This window comes from Haemaphysalis longicornis, unplaced genomic scaffold (genome assembly GCF_048455015.1).
Source record: "Haemaphysalis longicornis isolate Haplotype H1 unplaced genomic scaffold, Haemaphysalis longicornis Haplotype H1 scaffold_10, whole genome shotgun sequence".
Taxonomy (NCBI): Eukaryota; Metazoa; Arthropoda; class Arachnida; order Ixodida; family Ixodidae; genus Haemaphysalis; species Haemaphysalis longicornis.
In genome coordinates this window covers 133,074,953-133,091,896 of record NW_027526204.1, presented here as the reverse complement: position 1 = coordinate 133,091,896, position 16,944 = coordinate 133,074,953, and the positions used below count along the sequence as shown (strand labels likewise).

Here is a 16,944-nt window from a genome sequence, read left to right as displayed (position 1 = left end):
GTTTTAACAGAAGTTGCTAGCGATGCGGGTGACAATACATCTCCAGGACATCACTCTGCATAGGAAGCACATTACAGTAATTGTGCGGTAATATCAGCCTATATGAACACTGAAAACCCGAATAAATTTTATAATGAGGCTCTGACGAAACACGTACCTTCTGACTAAGGAATGAATATGGTATGAGAATTCGTTGTTAGAAACTGTTTTGATGCACTTTTTTTCCTATGTCATACAAACTTCCAATAAATTTGCACTTTGTTATCTTTTACTGAACCTTTAACACCCCTCAATGTTTACGGTCAATCTCACCGTAGCCACGTGTTGTGCCGGTTACACAGTATGGAGGCGCAGTTCTAACAATTCCTTTTCCAAAAAAAACATGGCGAACGCGGGACACAAGCTGAGAACCGCGTGGAAATAAACGTTTCAAACAAACAAACAATAACTGAATTTATGTGACGATCGACACCCCAAGGTCGCTGAGTGTTCACAGGTGTAAGACATTGATGGAGGCTGAATGCATACGCTCCCGAAGGGGTTCTTTCTGGCATTCCGGAGTCTTCACGGGTGGTTCCGCCAAAAACGGAACCAAACGCCCCGACCGGCAGTGCATCGCTCTTATAATGTTGCGTTCCATGCAACTAGGTCGGCGCTCGACGGGCGGGTTATCAACCAATTCGCGCACGCTGTCTCCCGTGCATCCTCCAGCTTGCATTGTCCCTGCTTCTCCCATTTCTGTTTTTTTTTTTCTTCTTTTGGTCCTCCTGCCGTGTCCGATGAGGTAAACGGAGACAAAGGAAGCATGTGGAGCCCTTCTACCGGCATTCCGATATCCGCTCGATCGATTGTCTTGAGAGGTGTATCTCGATTGTTGCCATGCTCGGGGGCCCTCCCGACGACCGCACGCGGCGGAGATAGGATGTCGATGACGTGCGGCGTTGATACACTGCTTTTCAATGAGGTAGGCATATCACGAATTATTCTGTGAGAAGATACTGAGTGCTTTCTTTTTTTTACTAGTTTGACTTGAACATGTGTGGGGCGGGTATTTTTAATTCTCATTTCGTGACCCTTAAAATAATGCGACTTGTGTCGTATCCGCTTGACCCGCTGATCTCTCTCTCTCTCTCTCTCTCTCTCTCTCTATATATATATATATATATATATATATATATATATACAGAAAGAAATGCCGGCAGTCTACAACGCCAAAGAAAGCATAGGGGAACGGTTAGACTATTTTTGCCGTTAGTGACGTTACATTATTTTTTTATTAATTACGTCTGAAGGAAAGACAGAAAAACACGCGCCCAGAGTGGGGACCGAACCCACGCCTTTCGATTAGATCTCGAATGCCTCACCAATTCGGCTATCTGGGCGACTGTGTTCTCCTTCACTTTCTGGAGTATTCTAACGAGCCCCTCATTTCCAAACCTATATATATATATATATATATATATATATATATATATATATATATATATATATATATATATATATATATATATATATATATATATATATATATATATATATATATATATATATATATGTAGGTTTGGAAATGAGGGGCTCGTTAGAATACTCCAGAAAGTGAAGGAGAACACAGTCGCCCAGATAGCCGAATTGGTGAGGCATTCGAGATCTAATCGAAAGGCGTGGGTTCGGTCCCCACTCTGGGCGCATATATATATATATATATATATATATATATATATATATATATATATATATATATATATATATATATATATATATATATATATATATATATATATATATATATATATATATATATACATATATATGTGTGTGTGTGTTTGGGAATATTGTATATTTCCAAACCTATTTGTTTTGTATTTTGTATATTTTGTAGACCCGGCCCTAAGTATCATATGCTACTGAAGGGAGTTTAACTAGTTTTCACTTAAGGCAAACTCTCGCAAAAAAAAAAAAAACTGTCACTCGCCTGGCGTTCTTGGGCTTTTTGCTCGTTGTTTTATTTTTCTGCGATCATTTCATTTTAGCGTGGCATATTGTGCTGCATCTAATATTAAAGCTAAACACATCGTGGTCTAGCTAACGTATACTAACGTGTAAACAAGGGTAGACTGAGAAACCTGCAAAGATTGAATGCGTTAAAAAACCGTCGTTTTTGATAGGCATGCTAAGCTAACAAGTGGTAGCATTCTTTGATGTCGTCTGCAAGTTTTCCGCCTAAACCAAGTCCAAACGCCGTTCGATTTATTCCGACTTTTGTTTATTTTATGCAAACACTGTCCCTTTTTTCCCCAGGGTCATGAACATAAAGTATGGGCGAAACCCGACTACAAGGTACACTGACGCGTCTCCTTATTTTCAGCGCCAGCCCACCAATTCAACAGGGCAAAAAATGACCTGCCTCACCATACGTACAACACAGAGGGAAACCGCAGAAGATGTGGCTATTGCCCTAGCCGCAACGACTAGTGAGGACGCAATCACAGTGCTTACGGATTCGCAAGCAGCGTGCCGCAGTTAGTTACAGCGACGCATTTCCAAAACAGCCCTCCGCATCCTCGAAACCAACGGTCAGCTACCCGAGATAGAAATCGTCTGTGTACCCGGACACACATTTCTCACCGGTAATGAGGCGGCCCATACCACTGCCCGCGCGCATGTACAGGGACAGATATCACCTGCTGCTCCCAAAACAGAACCTCTCTTAAAATATGCACATATTCTGACCCACTATCGCCAAAGCAGAAGAGTATTCCCGGCTCCACATCCCGAGTTATCGAGACAAGAAGCCACCAGCCTTAGAAGAATACAAACTTATATCCTCATCGCACCCTTCTTCACGCCATCTACCCCACCATACACCCGGCCACCTGTAATTTCTGTCCCTTGCCCGGCACCCTATGCAATCAAGTATGGGAGTGCGGACAAACCCCAGGCCTACCCCCCCAACCCTTCCCCCTCTTACGAGCAGTGGGTGGCCTGCCTGAAAATTCCGGGCCCTGGGGGGACCCAGCGCATACTGGTGAAGAGGGCCTGGACTGCCAGCCAAGGCCAGGGAATCCCGGACTAGAACGCCCCTCACCGGGAGGGTGCCCTAACAGCAGCACCAGTGCTCGTGATATAAACATTTGTTCCTCCTCCTCCAGTGGATTCCAATCCAAGTTACATCGTATTCAATCCAAAGAACGCCAACTTAATCCAGGTGCTACCAATTAACTCAAGTGCCAACCAATTCATTTCGACACCCTAGAAGTATACTAAACACGAGTTAGAGGTAAAAATTGCTGCATCTCTGCGGACTTTTTTGCACATCATGCCGGTTTTTTAGATAGTGTCGTCATGCGGGTTTTTCCCGGTACTCCTTAGGTATAATTTATGGGCTTAATAAGGTCGGTGGGGCCTGTTTTCGATGCTAAGTATTCTGCCAATACGCAAGCAGAGAAACGTGAGTATTGTCCCAGGAAACTGCCCTTTTTGGGAACGACCACTATGCTACTGAGGTAAACGTACCCAATTTTAAATTTCAACGGCTGTAGCCTCGATTTCGGGAACTATGGCTTTACCCACTTTCGCACTTAGCCCATCTGAAAAGCAGGTAAGCATATTCCCTGAGTCAGAAAAAAAAAGTTTATCCTATTTCCAAAATGACTGAATGATTCGTGCCGCAAAATATTTAACCAAGTTTTCACGGGAATACTACTCGGAATGACTTAAAATGGGAGACGTCTGTAACCGTCATAACTGCAGTCATATATTAGTCATTTGAAATCTCACGAATGCTAATCCACGACTCAGCCATTGCAGAGCTAAACCGTAGATATCAAATAAAGACATTTCACTTGTTTGTTCTTATGACCTATGAGATCAGCGTTTGAGAAAACTGGACTGTCATGATGGCTGATTCGCATCTCTGAACTTTTATTTTAATTAGCGAGGCGTTTAAGTGAAACGGCCTCGGTTTTTTTGTATCGCAACATGCGGGGTGCAATAGCAATAATATCTCACCCGCCGGGGTTGGCGAAGTCGCTATGCCATTGTGCTGCTGAGCACACGGACGCGGGTTCGATTCACGGCCGCAGCGGCCACTTTTCTGATGGATGCGAAAAGCAGAAACGTCCGTATTTTCAAGATATCGACGCACGTTAAATTTCCCCAGGTGGTCAAACTTATTTCGGAGCCCTTCGGCGAGCCTCGTCGCCTGGCGTCGGCGCGTTAAACCCTGCAATAAATAAATAAATAAATAAATAAATAAATAAATAAATAAATAAATAAATAAATAAATAAATAAATAAATAAATAAATAAATAAATAAAAAAATAAATAAATCAATCAATCAATCAGCAATGATATCTCATTGATGGACTTTGGAAGCCGCAACATTTGCTCTTAAGACGTTACATAGTTATGGCTCCGCGCATATGAAAAAGAAAACATTTAAAATTCTTGTCTATGACTGGTGGTAGAACATTTGATGATATTACAGATTGTTACATTGGCTGTGTTACTTGTCCTAAAAATGTTTTGCTGCGAAGCATTCAATTCTTGTTTATGAGTGATGGTGGAACATTTGATGACATTACAGATTGTTACAGTGGCTTTTATAAATGTTATAAATGTTATAAATGTTTTAATGCGAAGAAGTATACGTCTACCAGCCACGGATATTTTCGTGCCCGCGTCAGCAGAAAATGCCAGGCTAAATGAAAAAAAAAATTACTGGGACCGCGAGAAATCGAACCTGGACCTCATAGAGAAACGGAGCGAGGGCCCGTCGCCTTACCGACTAAGCTACGCCCACACGAACAGACGGGGGAGACAGACGGTGTACTTAATGAGCACAGCGGCGGGTCTACCACCTGCGCCCGCTCAAAGCCCCCGTGTGAAGTGCAAACCGCATGATAGCGGCGTTCACCTGGTTTGGATTAGCGGCGAACGGAACAGCGTCCGAGGAGGGTAGGACGGGGAGGGCGCTCCTTGGCGGCGACGCATGAAACAAGAGTAAGGGAGAGGCAGTGAGAGAAATGACGCCGTAGCCGCGCGTGCCGCCCGCCTCCTCACCCTTCGCAGACGCTCCTTTTCGTTTTCTTGCTGTCGTCGCTGCTGCGTTCGGTGCTTGGTTACGCAGACGCCGCCCTGCGAAACCCAGGTAACGGCTACCAGTCTCTAGTTTCACTCTTTGTAGAGCCACGTGTGCGAATTCGAGTGACGCCGCATGGGTAATCGTTGTGGGCGTCGTTTACAGCTTCGCAATCCAACCACCTTCACAGCGTGGATTGGACCCAGATTTGTTTTTTTTAACGGTGCGTTGATATGAGAGGGTTAGACTTTTAAGCTATGTGACAAAGAAATCAGGACGAGTTGCTAACGATGCATGGTGAAACGAAGCGCGAAAAAAAAAAACAACGACAACAAAGAGGAACAAATGCAAAATGACGGCGCGCTTGTATCAACCGAGATTTGCATTGAACAACACGAAAATATATACATGAAGCGGCTGTGTAACGAGCGACCAACCGCAGTCATGCCTGCCTGCTGGAAACAGTCACACACTCTTAGGCCATCCTACGGTTCAACTTCATCACAATGCACTGGAGTGAACAATTCGTGCCGCTATCAAAGCAGCGTGCGCGTCATTTGACTCAACAGTGTGATCTGCTCTGTGGCACTTCGCAATAGAGAATATCATGCTTGCATTGCGTGACACCAGAGCGCACTGCGGAGTTTTTCGCCAAGTCGTATGCTCGAATTCTCTATCCGCCGAATTTTCATTCTTGGCTGCATGATGGGCTCTACCATGCGCCTTGTGGTGAATCTGAACCACGGGACAGTCAGAGTGTGTGTAGTCTCGTGAGTTTTACCTGTGACTCAGCTGTAGCTGAGTTGTGACATCATGTTATTAACTTTTGTTTAATAACTCATGTTATTAACATCATGTTATTAACTAAAGAATTTTTTGTTTTATTAAGGTATAGTACGGAATTCAAATCATATTTTCATAACGACCATGCCATTTATCGGTGCAAAACTGTTTACTAAGTTGGGCGCTGGTATGAAAGAGCAGATTTTTAAGTACTGCTACATACAACTTCTGCAATCATAACAGCGTCCTGGTAAGTCATGTGGCCCCCAATCACTTTCATTTTATTACTCAGCTGCTCCGGAGTGGTGTCGTCTTGAGTATCAAATGCTTTTAATTTGCATTTTTTGTCTGCAGGCACTGTAATATGACTTCATGTCTTCTACTGCTGAAAACTTGTTTATATAGTCGGGAGTTTAATGAAAGAAAGTTTTTAAGTAGTCCTGCTAAAGATAACACATCAGGTTTCACGCCGTCGCCATCAGAAAAGCGATCGAATGAAAGCTATTGACGTTGTCTATAGATTTGTTATGTAGAAAAGTGTCATGTTTACACTGACCGAGCGGCGTGGTAAGCTCCTTTGGGGATATCCGAAAAAAAAGGCGGAACATAAAAATTTTTCTTGAGTGCATTTCGGACAATCAGTCAACGGAACCTTTGCCAGTGTCAATGGCTTCGTCTGCAAGAGTGTCGTCCTCTCGGAGCACAAACATCACCCTCCCCCCTCGTTGACATATACACAAAAAGTTTTCTTCTGAAATCATCTGTGATTTTTCGTTGGAAGCGAGGGAAGACTTTCTGAAATGCTATCAACTTGTTTTCAAACTATGAAAGGAATCGGACTCTCATTGCGAGCGTATCGCTGTGAGAGCTGACAATTTGATTATCGTCTCCCTCCCCACCCTAATGGTCATCCGCATAAAAAGTTTCTTCCAGCATTTGTTATTCCGGGTCAGAAGCAATAGATAGCTTTCTGAATTTTTATCAGCTAGTTTCAGAATGATCAAGAAAATTTGCGAGCTCATTGCAATGAAAGTAGACGATTAATGTCTCCCCCCCCCCCCCTTATTGCCACTAACAATACGAATTATCTTCTAAAATTTGTAATTGGCTCGGAAGCAACAAAAGACTTTCTGAAATGTTAACTTATTTTCAGGCCACAAAGAAAACTTGTGGCCTTATCGCGATGAGAGCACACGATAATTTGCCGCCAGTTGCCAACGGCGATCTAGCAGACAAACAATACTCGGCAGGCTTCCTTTACGGGTAGAGAAAAAAAAAGTTTCTCTGCTCTGCGCCTGATTACGGCTGTGCACTAAGGCATAGACGGGGCATCTATTTTGCTTAATGGATAAGCTGTTGTGCCTCATGGCCTATCTCTTAAAGCTCCAGAGTAGGGATGGCTAAATCATTTTTGTCTGATTGGACGCCGCAAGCGGCTCCTTAGAGTGCTGCACTGAAATCAATGTTTTCAAGTTATGCAGCGAGGTATCTGCGGTGTACTGGGGTGGGCGGTATGCGCCCTTCGCTACTGCCGAGTCTGCGGCAGCTTAGATGGTTCAGGCTCCTTGTCAGTACGGTACGTGCACCTCAGGGGGGCCTGCGCACAGCGCGCTGTGGAGCCAATAGGAGATTGAGGAGCCGTATCGCTGATACGGATGCCGGGCGCCGATTGCACGCTTTTCGGCTCAACGGGCCATTTGAAGGAACAGACAACCGATTTTTGTAGAGTGCATGGCATCTAGCTCATATGAAACCTAGCGTTTTCTGAGTGGAAGAACCACAAGAAATTTCGAAATAAATATGCGGAAATCGTTTTAATTTAGCACTAAGCTTTCCGAAGTCTGAAAGTTGGCGCCATGTATGCGTGAAAAACGTAACACTACCGTAAGCGTACAAGCAACTTCATTGGTTTCAACGCGTGAGTCAAAAACCACATAAAGGAATATGAAGGACTGCACATTGTTATTGTTTTAGCCGGGAATAAGGTTTTCAACACCTCTTTTCAACTCACGTGCAGTTGTTGTTGTAAAATGTATTATGAATAGGACGGCACTAGGCCTGTTGCGGTGGGAGGGGGAAAAGGGAAGGGGATTACGTGCGTCGCACTATGGAGGCTTCACACGCAAATGTCCACAGTGAGAGTAGAATTCTCTTGTGGTCGCGTGTTGGCCGGATCCAGTCCTCGTATGAAGATACGGATGACGGGAGATGTTTGTCACGTGCGTCCTTCAGTCCTTCACAGTCCCACACAAGGTGACGCATGCTGGCCGGCTTGGCGGTCAAGCACGCACTGCACCGGGGCGGCGAGAAAGGTGGCGGGTTCGGCTGCTTGGAGTACTTCTGCGCGTGGTTCCACCTTGCCACCACGCCCTCCGTGACGGCAAAGCCACTTCGTGCTTTCACCACGAACACTTGGGCGCCCCGGGGAAGACCCTTCGGTAGGGGATCCTCAAGGGGTGGCACGTGGGTCAAGAGCTCTTTGGACCTTTGAAGCTTGTTCCTTCTTCGCTTCTCTTCAGGGCTATGACTCAGGGCTTTGAGAGGAGTGAGCTCAAGCTGCGAGTGGTGGGAAGAGCGAGCCTCACTAGCCAGCTTGTGCGCAGTCTCACTGCCCATGTTGCCAGAGTGTCCGGGTACCCAGAGGACCTTGACATCAATATTGTTGTTCCGTTGTAGTTCACGGCAAGTCTGCTTTATGGCATATTCCGTGCAGTTAAAAGTGTGTTGCCGCACGGCTCGCTGTCATGTTTACGAGCATTCCTTTTGGTAGGCCACGCGTGGCTGGTAGATCTAAAAATTCCCATTTCAAAAGCTCTAGGGTGCTGCCAGCAAAGACATTTCGGGTTAAAGTGTTTTAAGTGATTCCTACCTCTCATTTGGGATAGAGAGAATATGCACGAAAAAAAAATTGGTTGTCTGTCCTTTTAATGCATTCGTAAGCGTTGGCCAATAAACCTTTCCGGGCCTTTATGTTCCACAAATAAACAAAAAGTGTACACATTACACGTCCTAGTACTTACTCAAAATGTGGCTGACAGATTAGCATCATGTAGGTTCCAAGTACCGAATAAATCTTGCAAAAAGTACATCGACAAACGACTGCGTGTTGGCCGAATATCTCTGATAGCGTGACTCCATAGTTCCTGCCCAATCGAGTGGACTTGATTGCAGCCGTAAAGGCGACACAGTTTTTAAGCTGAATGACTTTTAATTTATCGCCACCTAATGCATCCTCTCAATAAATATATTTTTTTCCTCGTGCATACATTTTTGTAGCAAAGGTTTCCCACTCCTCCTCCTGTTTGCCTTAACCTTATCGCATATTCCTTGTTATATCCTAACAGGATAACGTAGCAGGATAACACGTCCATGTGCCTGCACTTTTGTTGTTCACAAACAGCTTATCGTAGAAGGGTGGCGTTCAAGTAATCCGTGTGGCTAATAATACTTCGCACCTTCACAGAGCGTTTTCCTGAAACAAAGCCAAGGATTCGTGTGCCTTGCGGTAGCTGATAAGCCCGCTAACTTAAGCACGCGACAGTGGCGCAACGGAACCACATAAAGCGAATGCTGCACGCGTTGTTCTCGACGCGGGTTTCTTCTCAGCGAGCCAGGGCACACGTTCTACACAGGTGTGAACACCTGTCGATACCAAGAAAATGGGGAGTAGGATGCACAGCTGCTGGCTGTTAATGTAAGGTTTACTGATAGCTGTTTCGCGATGTAGCTTTACAGGTCTGCCTGTGGCTGACCTGCCCCCAATTCAACACGGAATTCTGTGGTGTACGAGTGAATATTTGTCCTTTTAAGTGCAGAGAACTTTAGGGGCTCGCCTTGTCGTCGTAGCTCGCTCGCAGGACCCAAGTAGAACCACACGGCGTTCCGTCGTAGCAGCGTAACCCAGAGGCTTCGAAAACCAAGCGGTTTATATATAGTCGCAAGCGTTCGAAACTCCTGAACTACTGGCGCTTGTTACACATCTCCCCGTTGTTTAGCGCAAAGAAAACTGCGTGTACCTTTGAGAAAAAAAAAAAAAAAAAAGCAGTGACTTAGCAAGGCTATGCCAGGATATACGTAGCAGGTTAAACTGGTTATTCTTAGCCTTCCTGGTTGTCTAGGATTAGCTTGATTATCACGCGTACTGGTGCTTCAATGACACACACGTGGTATACGCATTATGTGACACATGTATATTTATCAAGCGGCTCCGGCGCAGCGTCACCAATCGCCCCAGAGTTAAGCTGGTTCCACAGGCGCACGCCGGCGTCGCTGCAGCGCACGAGCCATCAGTTGCACACCCGGCCACCCCTCGCATGATCATCGAGTGGACCGGGCCGCCACGTGCGGAATGGAGGTCGGCGAAGACGCTGGGCGCGTGGGGTGTGTGAGAGACGCCGGGCAGCGAGCAACGTTCTGTGCGCCGTGTGACGTCACTGCTCCTCGCGCATGCGCAGCACGGCTCTCCAGGAGCCACGCGAAACTGCTCAACCTCGGCCAGTGTAGCTCATGTTACAATATACGTAACTAACCCGCAGCGTCGGCGTTCATTTAGTTAGGAACGCTCACTGGGTTGGTTTTTGCGATAGTAAGCGTGTGCGATAGTAAGCGTGAAAAAGTAGCAGTGCAACGCCGGAACGTGCGGGAGAAAAAGCAAGCACGATAAGAACAGAACTCCGGCTTCCAGGCGGGGGCGCGCGAGCACTGCGAAGGCGGAAAATTCGAATTGCGTTGGGTGGGTTAACAGTGAGAGGATAACGGCGCTACAGCCCATTATGGCCAATCACTGCCCTGCACTTCCGGCAGCATGCGCATTGAGTGAAACGACTTTATTATTATTATTATTTTTTTTTTGCACTGCCTTTCTTATAAGAACGGATGGTAACAAACCTCCTCATTCTTTGACTGGAATATGTTACGAGGACGTGTCCAGCATAGTCAGAGCTAACTAGAGCAACAAAGACCGGTGTTTACCGCCATGTTTCTCACAAAGAACGCACCGGCGGTCAACCGTCTTTTATTTTTGTCATCCCGGGACCTTACTCTTAAAAAATATCTGTTTTTTGCATACGATAAGTTTATAACTGATAAAGTGGAAAACAGCAGCTGCTCATTCGGTTATACGCTGGCCTGCGGGACCCCAGTGGCGGTTTGAGATTATCGTGTAACCGAAGATTATCGCATATAAAACATGAATGTCTCTTCGTATTGTTGTGAAAACCACTTATGAATGACCCTCGCAGCAGCCTCTAAGTAATTTAACAGAACTTGTTGGGGGCTCGTTGGTTCATGATTCTTAAATATGTTTAGCGCAATAACCAAAGACGTTACACAAGAAAGGAGACGGGACAAGCGCTTGTCTCGTCTCCTATCTTGTGTAACGTCCTTGGTTTTTGCGCGAAAAATATTTAAGCCGCTAAAGGCCCGTTCACACTTGCGACGAAGCGACGCGACAAAGCGACGAAGGCGAAAGCGATCGCCACACTTGCTGTTCACACTTGCACGCGACATCGAGCGACGGGCGACGACTATTTTTTGCTTTTCTTGTTATTGTCTCGCGCTCGGAGTGAGACTTCACGGGAGCTTCGCCGCTTGTGGAGACACAGCATCCGGGTGCTTTGGCAGGATATGACGTCAGGAAGTCTCGCCACCTGCTTCCGCTTCAATAGCGACGGCGCGACGGAGGCGAAAAAAATCGGTCGAGACCGACCGTCCTCGTCGCGCGACGAAAGCGATGCCAGGCGACGAAAGCGACAGAAATTTCCGTCGCTTTCGTCGTCTCTTTCGCTCGCTTTCGTCGCTCGCTCCAATCGAGTCTGGATTTTTACAGAGAAGCTGTCTATGGATGGGACTGAGATGATCGTTTCCGGCGACACCCGAGCGGAGACCAATTTACAGAGTATAAAAATATCATAAAAAATAAACACACGTCGTAGGGCCTCTATATTTTGATAAAAGACGGCACATATATCCCCTGAAAATGTGTCTTTTCAGCAATGCGCTTTTGTTCGGGGATGAAGCCCACTTTTTAAAAACGTTGCCTAGGACAGTTACCACCTGTAACAGAAAAAAAGTATTTTGTGCCTAATAAGGTTTTTGTGCCAGCCCTAAGCAGCGCGAGTAATGAACCAAGAGTATAAAACATAGGTATATTAGTCCTTTATGGTAAGATGACATGTCATCACCCCACTACAAAGGAGAAGCCAATAGCTATCATCATCATCATCATCATTATGGTTGGAGCTTTGTTTTTGCTAGCTGCATTTCGCACAGTATAGGTTGCACCGTGAAGGATGGCCATCGACGGATGGAGTATGGTTATAGCCCCACTTTATACTCATCTTCGTCTTTTCCGAGTCTTCATCAATCCTCGACCCGCACGGCACCCCTCTCCCCTCTGATATCGGGCAAAGGCCACGGCTCTTCGATGACCACCTGAGAGGCAAGCGCCCTACCCGCTCATCATGTGTGTTCCTAGTGCGTGACGTGGAGGTCACGCCACTGTCTTTATAATTCAACATTGCAAATTCCCAGCACAGCGAAACCCTAACATACCAAATCTTACCAGAGCGCCGGCTTCCCTGGACTTCCCTCCTCACACGATAGATGGGCTGTGTTTATTTTCACAATAAGGAGATTCCCATAGACTAGAAAAAAAAAAGGTGCATAAAATGAAACTCGCTTTTCTTTAAAGTTGAGCGATTGCCCCGTATCTCGCTTGTCTAACGCTCTCACCCCGGGTTTCCTAATTACAAAATTAGCTGCGCCTAGTCAGAAGTGTAGGTGTAGGCTATCGCGAGAAAAAAAAAAGCGTTTGTACCATTTCGCAAAACAGTGCAACAGCGCTAGCTAGCGCTTGGAATAGATACCGCAACACGGCCAAATTATTCAGTTCACTTGCAACGACAGCTAAGCGTTCCTTTTTTCTAAGCGTTCCCAAGCGTTCCTTAACATGTTACGCAGTAATCCGAAGCGTTTCTGGAAAGACATTAATCCTAACCCACCGTGCTCCTTAACATTGCTTCACGAAAACGGTACACCGGCCGCGGTGGCTCAGTGGCTAAAGCGTTGCGCTGCTGAGTACGAGGTCGCGGGTTCGATTCCCGGCCGCGGCGGCCGCATATCTGATGGAGGCGAAAAGCAAAAACGCCCGTGTGTTCGAGATTTCGGCGCACGTTAAAGATCCCCAGGTGGTCAAAATTAATCCGGAGCCCTCCACTACGGCGCGCCTCATCGCCTGCGTTGCCTCGGTGCGTTAAACACCACAATCAATCAATGAACGAAAACGGTACCCCTATTCCTGACCATCCCGCCCCCCATGTACTAAATTCCGTCTTCTGCTCTGTCTTTACTTCTGATTCAAATGATACGCTTCCAGACTGCCCCCCTTTTGATAATCCAGTTATGCCAGACATTACGTTTGTTCCTAACGGTATCATAAAATTAATATGTGCGTTGAAGCTGACTTCGTCCGCCGGCACCGATGGTATCAATTCTAAAATTCTAAAAAAACTCTAAGTTATTAACCAGCGTTATTCTTTCACACATATTTCAGCAATCACTTTCATGCGGTGTGGTGCCGGAAGACTGGAAGCTCGGCAAGATCATTCCTGTTCCAAAGAAAGGCCCAGCCTCTTTTTCTAGTAATTATCGCCCTATTTCCATGACTATTGTATGCTCTAAATTAATGGGGCTTACCGTATATCCACATGTCGTAAAATTTCCAAATTCGGTTAATTTCTTTCACCCTGACCAACATGGATTTCAAAAAGGTTTATCATGTGACACTCAACTTGTTCTTTTCATTAACGACCTTAGTTCCAGCATCGACGTTAACATTCCCGTAGGTGCCATTTTCCTTGATTTTGAGAAGGCATTTGATAAAGTTTCCCATCAAAGGCTATTTCTCAAGCTCTCTCGCCTTAACCTTAATACCCTGGTATTTAATTGGATATATGAGTTCTTAACTAACCGCCAACGGTTCGTTTATGCTAATAACCATTGTTCTTCTCTTTCCGCTGTGTCTTCAGGCGTACCTCAAGGTACTGTTCTTGGCCCTCTGCCTTTTCTAATCTACATTAATGACCTTACTAATAACATATCTTCTAACATCCGCCTTTTCGTCGACGACTGTGTAATTTACCGTCCCGTCCGCAGTACTAACGACTCCACCGCCTTACAATCTGATCTTTCTCTGGTTCAGACTTGGTGTGAAAAATGGCTAATGTCTCTTAATATTCAAAAAACATGTCTCCTGTCCATTCACCGTCGCCTGGCTTAATCACCCGCTAAATACTCTATTTTTATTTCTGAAATTACACCAGTTAATTCATGCAAATACCTTGGCATTACCATAACTTCAGATCTCACCTGGTCATCCCATGCCATGAATATTAGCAATGACGCTAACCGTGTACTTGGCTATCTTCGAAGGAACTTGCGCCTCGCTCCGCCTTCCGTTAAACTTCTTACTTATCTAACACTTGTCCGCCCAAAGCTGGAATACGCATGTGCCGTTTGGGATCCCCATCAAATCACTCTTACTAACCCGCTTGAATCGATCCAGAACCGTGCAGCCAGATCTATTTACTCAGATTACTCCTATCTAACCAGCGTAACCGAACTCAAATCTCGAGCTAATCTTGTCGACCTAGCGATGCGGCGCAAAATTCACAGACTATGCCTTTTTCATCGTTTTTATCATTCCATACACCTAAACCAGGCTTTCATTCCTGCTCATCGCCTTTCGTGTCGACTAAGCCATTCCAAAGCTGTTTATCCCGCTCGTGCGCATACTGCCGCCCACAATTCTTCATTTTTTCTTCAAACATCTAGGGACTGGAATGATCTGCCTTCTGACGCCGTGCACCACTCCTGCATCACTCATTTTGAAGAATCCATCGCACAAATCATCCTTCAGTGACTCGTTTACCCCCTAATGTAACGCCCTTAGCGGGGCGAGGTATAATAAATAAACAAATAAATTATGGGCCATTCTCCTCTGTGAAGGTGCATGTCCAGCGAAACTTTTCAACGAAGTTTCGAATTAATTTTTTGTGAACTAATTACGAGAAGTAAAGGAAACTCGGCGAAATATTAGAGTTGTTCTTGTTTCCAATTGTCAGATTTTTTTTTTCAGGGGGTGGGGAGGGGGGGCGGGGGAGAGTTTCAATACAACCAGACTTACATCCTTTTCTTGTAACCATTTCATCCATCTTGTAACCTGCCGTAGATACCTATGTATTGGCAGCAAACAGTAATTCTGCAACGTTTAGAACTTCACTGTTAACTAACAATGACAAGGAAATGAAACTCGGCGTCATGGTAGAGTCGTTTTAGTGGGCGATTTTTATGTAACTGTTTTTTAGGCGACTTCTCATAAAATAAGAGTTACATATATCGCCTGCTCAGCATGCACAATAAAGCTTGGTGCGCCGCAACGCGTTTTCGCTAGCGCGCAGGAAAAAAATGTACGAAACCCTGGCCTTGTAAGGTTCGCTTTAAAACTGTTACGATGGCGCCGATGCCGATTATTGGGGAACGAACAAAAAACTGCTTGATAGGCGAAAACTAAGTCCCTGAAATAGGATTCTATTTAAAAACGGGGAAAAACCGAAGCAGTATCCGTGCATACGTAACAGCGTGAATAGTCGGCATGAATTTGCCACGCGACCTTGCGCTTTCGTTCGGTCTGCAGTAGGGCGTGTAAGTGGGCTTGCAAGTTTACAATGTCCTACATTCCGTTCTTTACTTCTGGTCTTTGTAAGGACCTTTTTTCTTTTTGCGTGTTCGTTAACCCTAATCCCGCGCCTCCGCACTTAAAGTGGGCCGTGAAAGAAGACAGGATCCTGCTTTGTATTCTTCGCTGCCGGCCTTCGTAATGATCTTTGTTTCTTCGTGTTTCTTAACCATATTCCAGCGCCCACACGCATTTTTGCCCTACGTATAAATAATGAAACGAATAAGTGAGTTCTCGCTCGTCGTGACGTCTCGCGTGTCTCCAATCTAGTTAAGGTGCAAGAAAAAAAAAAGTAGCACCATCAGAAACAAACAACGGAAACAAAAACACGCGCGGGGGGGGGGGGGGGGGATGTTTTTGACGAACTTTCTGTTCCTTTTTGCTTGCATTCTCTTGCGTCGAAAGGAAGCGCTAGCAGAAACCGACAGACGCACGCGGCGTCAAAACACGGGCAGCAACGACCTCAAGAACAAAACGGCGAAGGCAGCTAGAGACACGACCGCCGAGGAATGGGGGACAGTGCGCGAAAAGAGCAACAGAACAAACACCGGAGGAACGATCAAGGTGCCGGCTTATGCGCGACGCATCAGGAGCGGAGAGAAAGGGAAACGTATATGTACGCAGAGAGAAGGAGTAATGAGTCCTCCTCTCGCCCCTCCGCCGCCTCCTCGCGCTCACTCAACCCTTCCCCGGCGAATGGGGACGAAAATTGAAAGGAGTTTTGCGCTTTGTTCGTCGACAGCCGCCGAGGAATAAGGCAGCGCACCGGCGAAGCCATGCCAACGGTAAGCCCGAAACGTCGTCTGCTTCGAAACTGTGCGCGCTTTCGTATTCTCTACCCAGATCGCCTGTTCGCACTCTCGGATGCACGCCTTTTTCGCGTTTCCGTCGCCTGCCAGGTAGCAGACGACGTTTTTTTCGGCGTCGTCTGCATCGAAGCGGCGGCGTCGTCTGCTAAGCCGCTCTGACGGACGGATCGTCTGCGCGGTCGCGCTGTCCAGCAGAGTTTTAGGCGTGGAAGCTGCTGCTGCACGCGGAATTTTTCCGTCGCTTCAGGTGGCAGGTCGCAGGCATCAGGAAGTGGATGCGGACGCACACGGAATTGAGGTCGCTTTTACTTTTTTTCGTTCACCCATCGAGACCGGCCTCGCGGAGTTCCCGCCTCCGGCAGATCTGGCGATCGCGGAACTGGAATACACCGCCGACGGTGCGCAGAATCGTCTGCTGCGGGGTTGTCGCGGGTAAAAGGATCACCTATCGCATGCGTGAGGTGTTTTTTGTGCGTTTGTTTGCGCGTAGTTTCCAATCTGTTTATCCGTGTCGGTTTCAATGTCGTAGCATCAAA

General features: G+C 46.2%; 1 protein-coding gene across 1 annotated transcript in view; it reads left to right on the top strand.

The window, feature by feature from the left end:
- Positions 1 to 16,276: 16,276 nt before the first annotated feature.
- The window catches only part of LOC144159352 (sodium- and chloride-dependent glycine transporter 2-like), a 104,689-nt gene continuing 104,021 nt past the window's right edge, over positions 16,277 to 16,944 (top strand). The window contains exon 1 of the mRNA XM_077690773.1: positions 16,277 to 16,384. Coding sequence (XP_077546899.1) covers positions 16,376 to 16,384 — 9 coding nt within the window. The 5' untranslated portion in view covers positions 16,277 to 16,375. The remainder of the gene's footprint in view (positions 16,385 to 16,944) is intronic.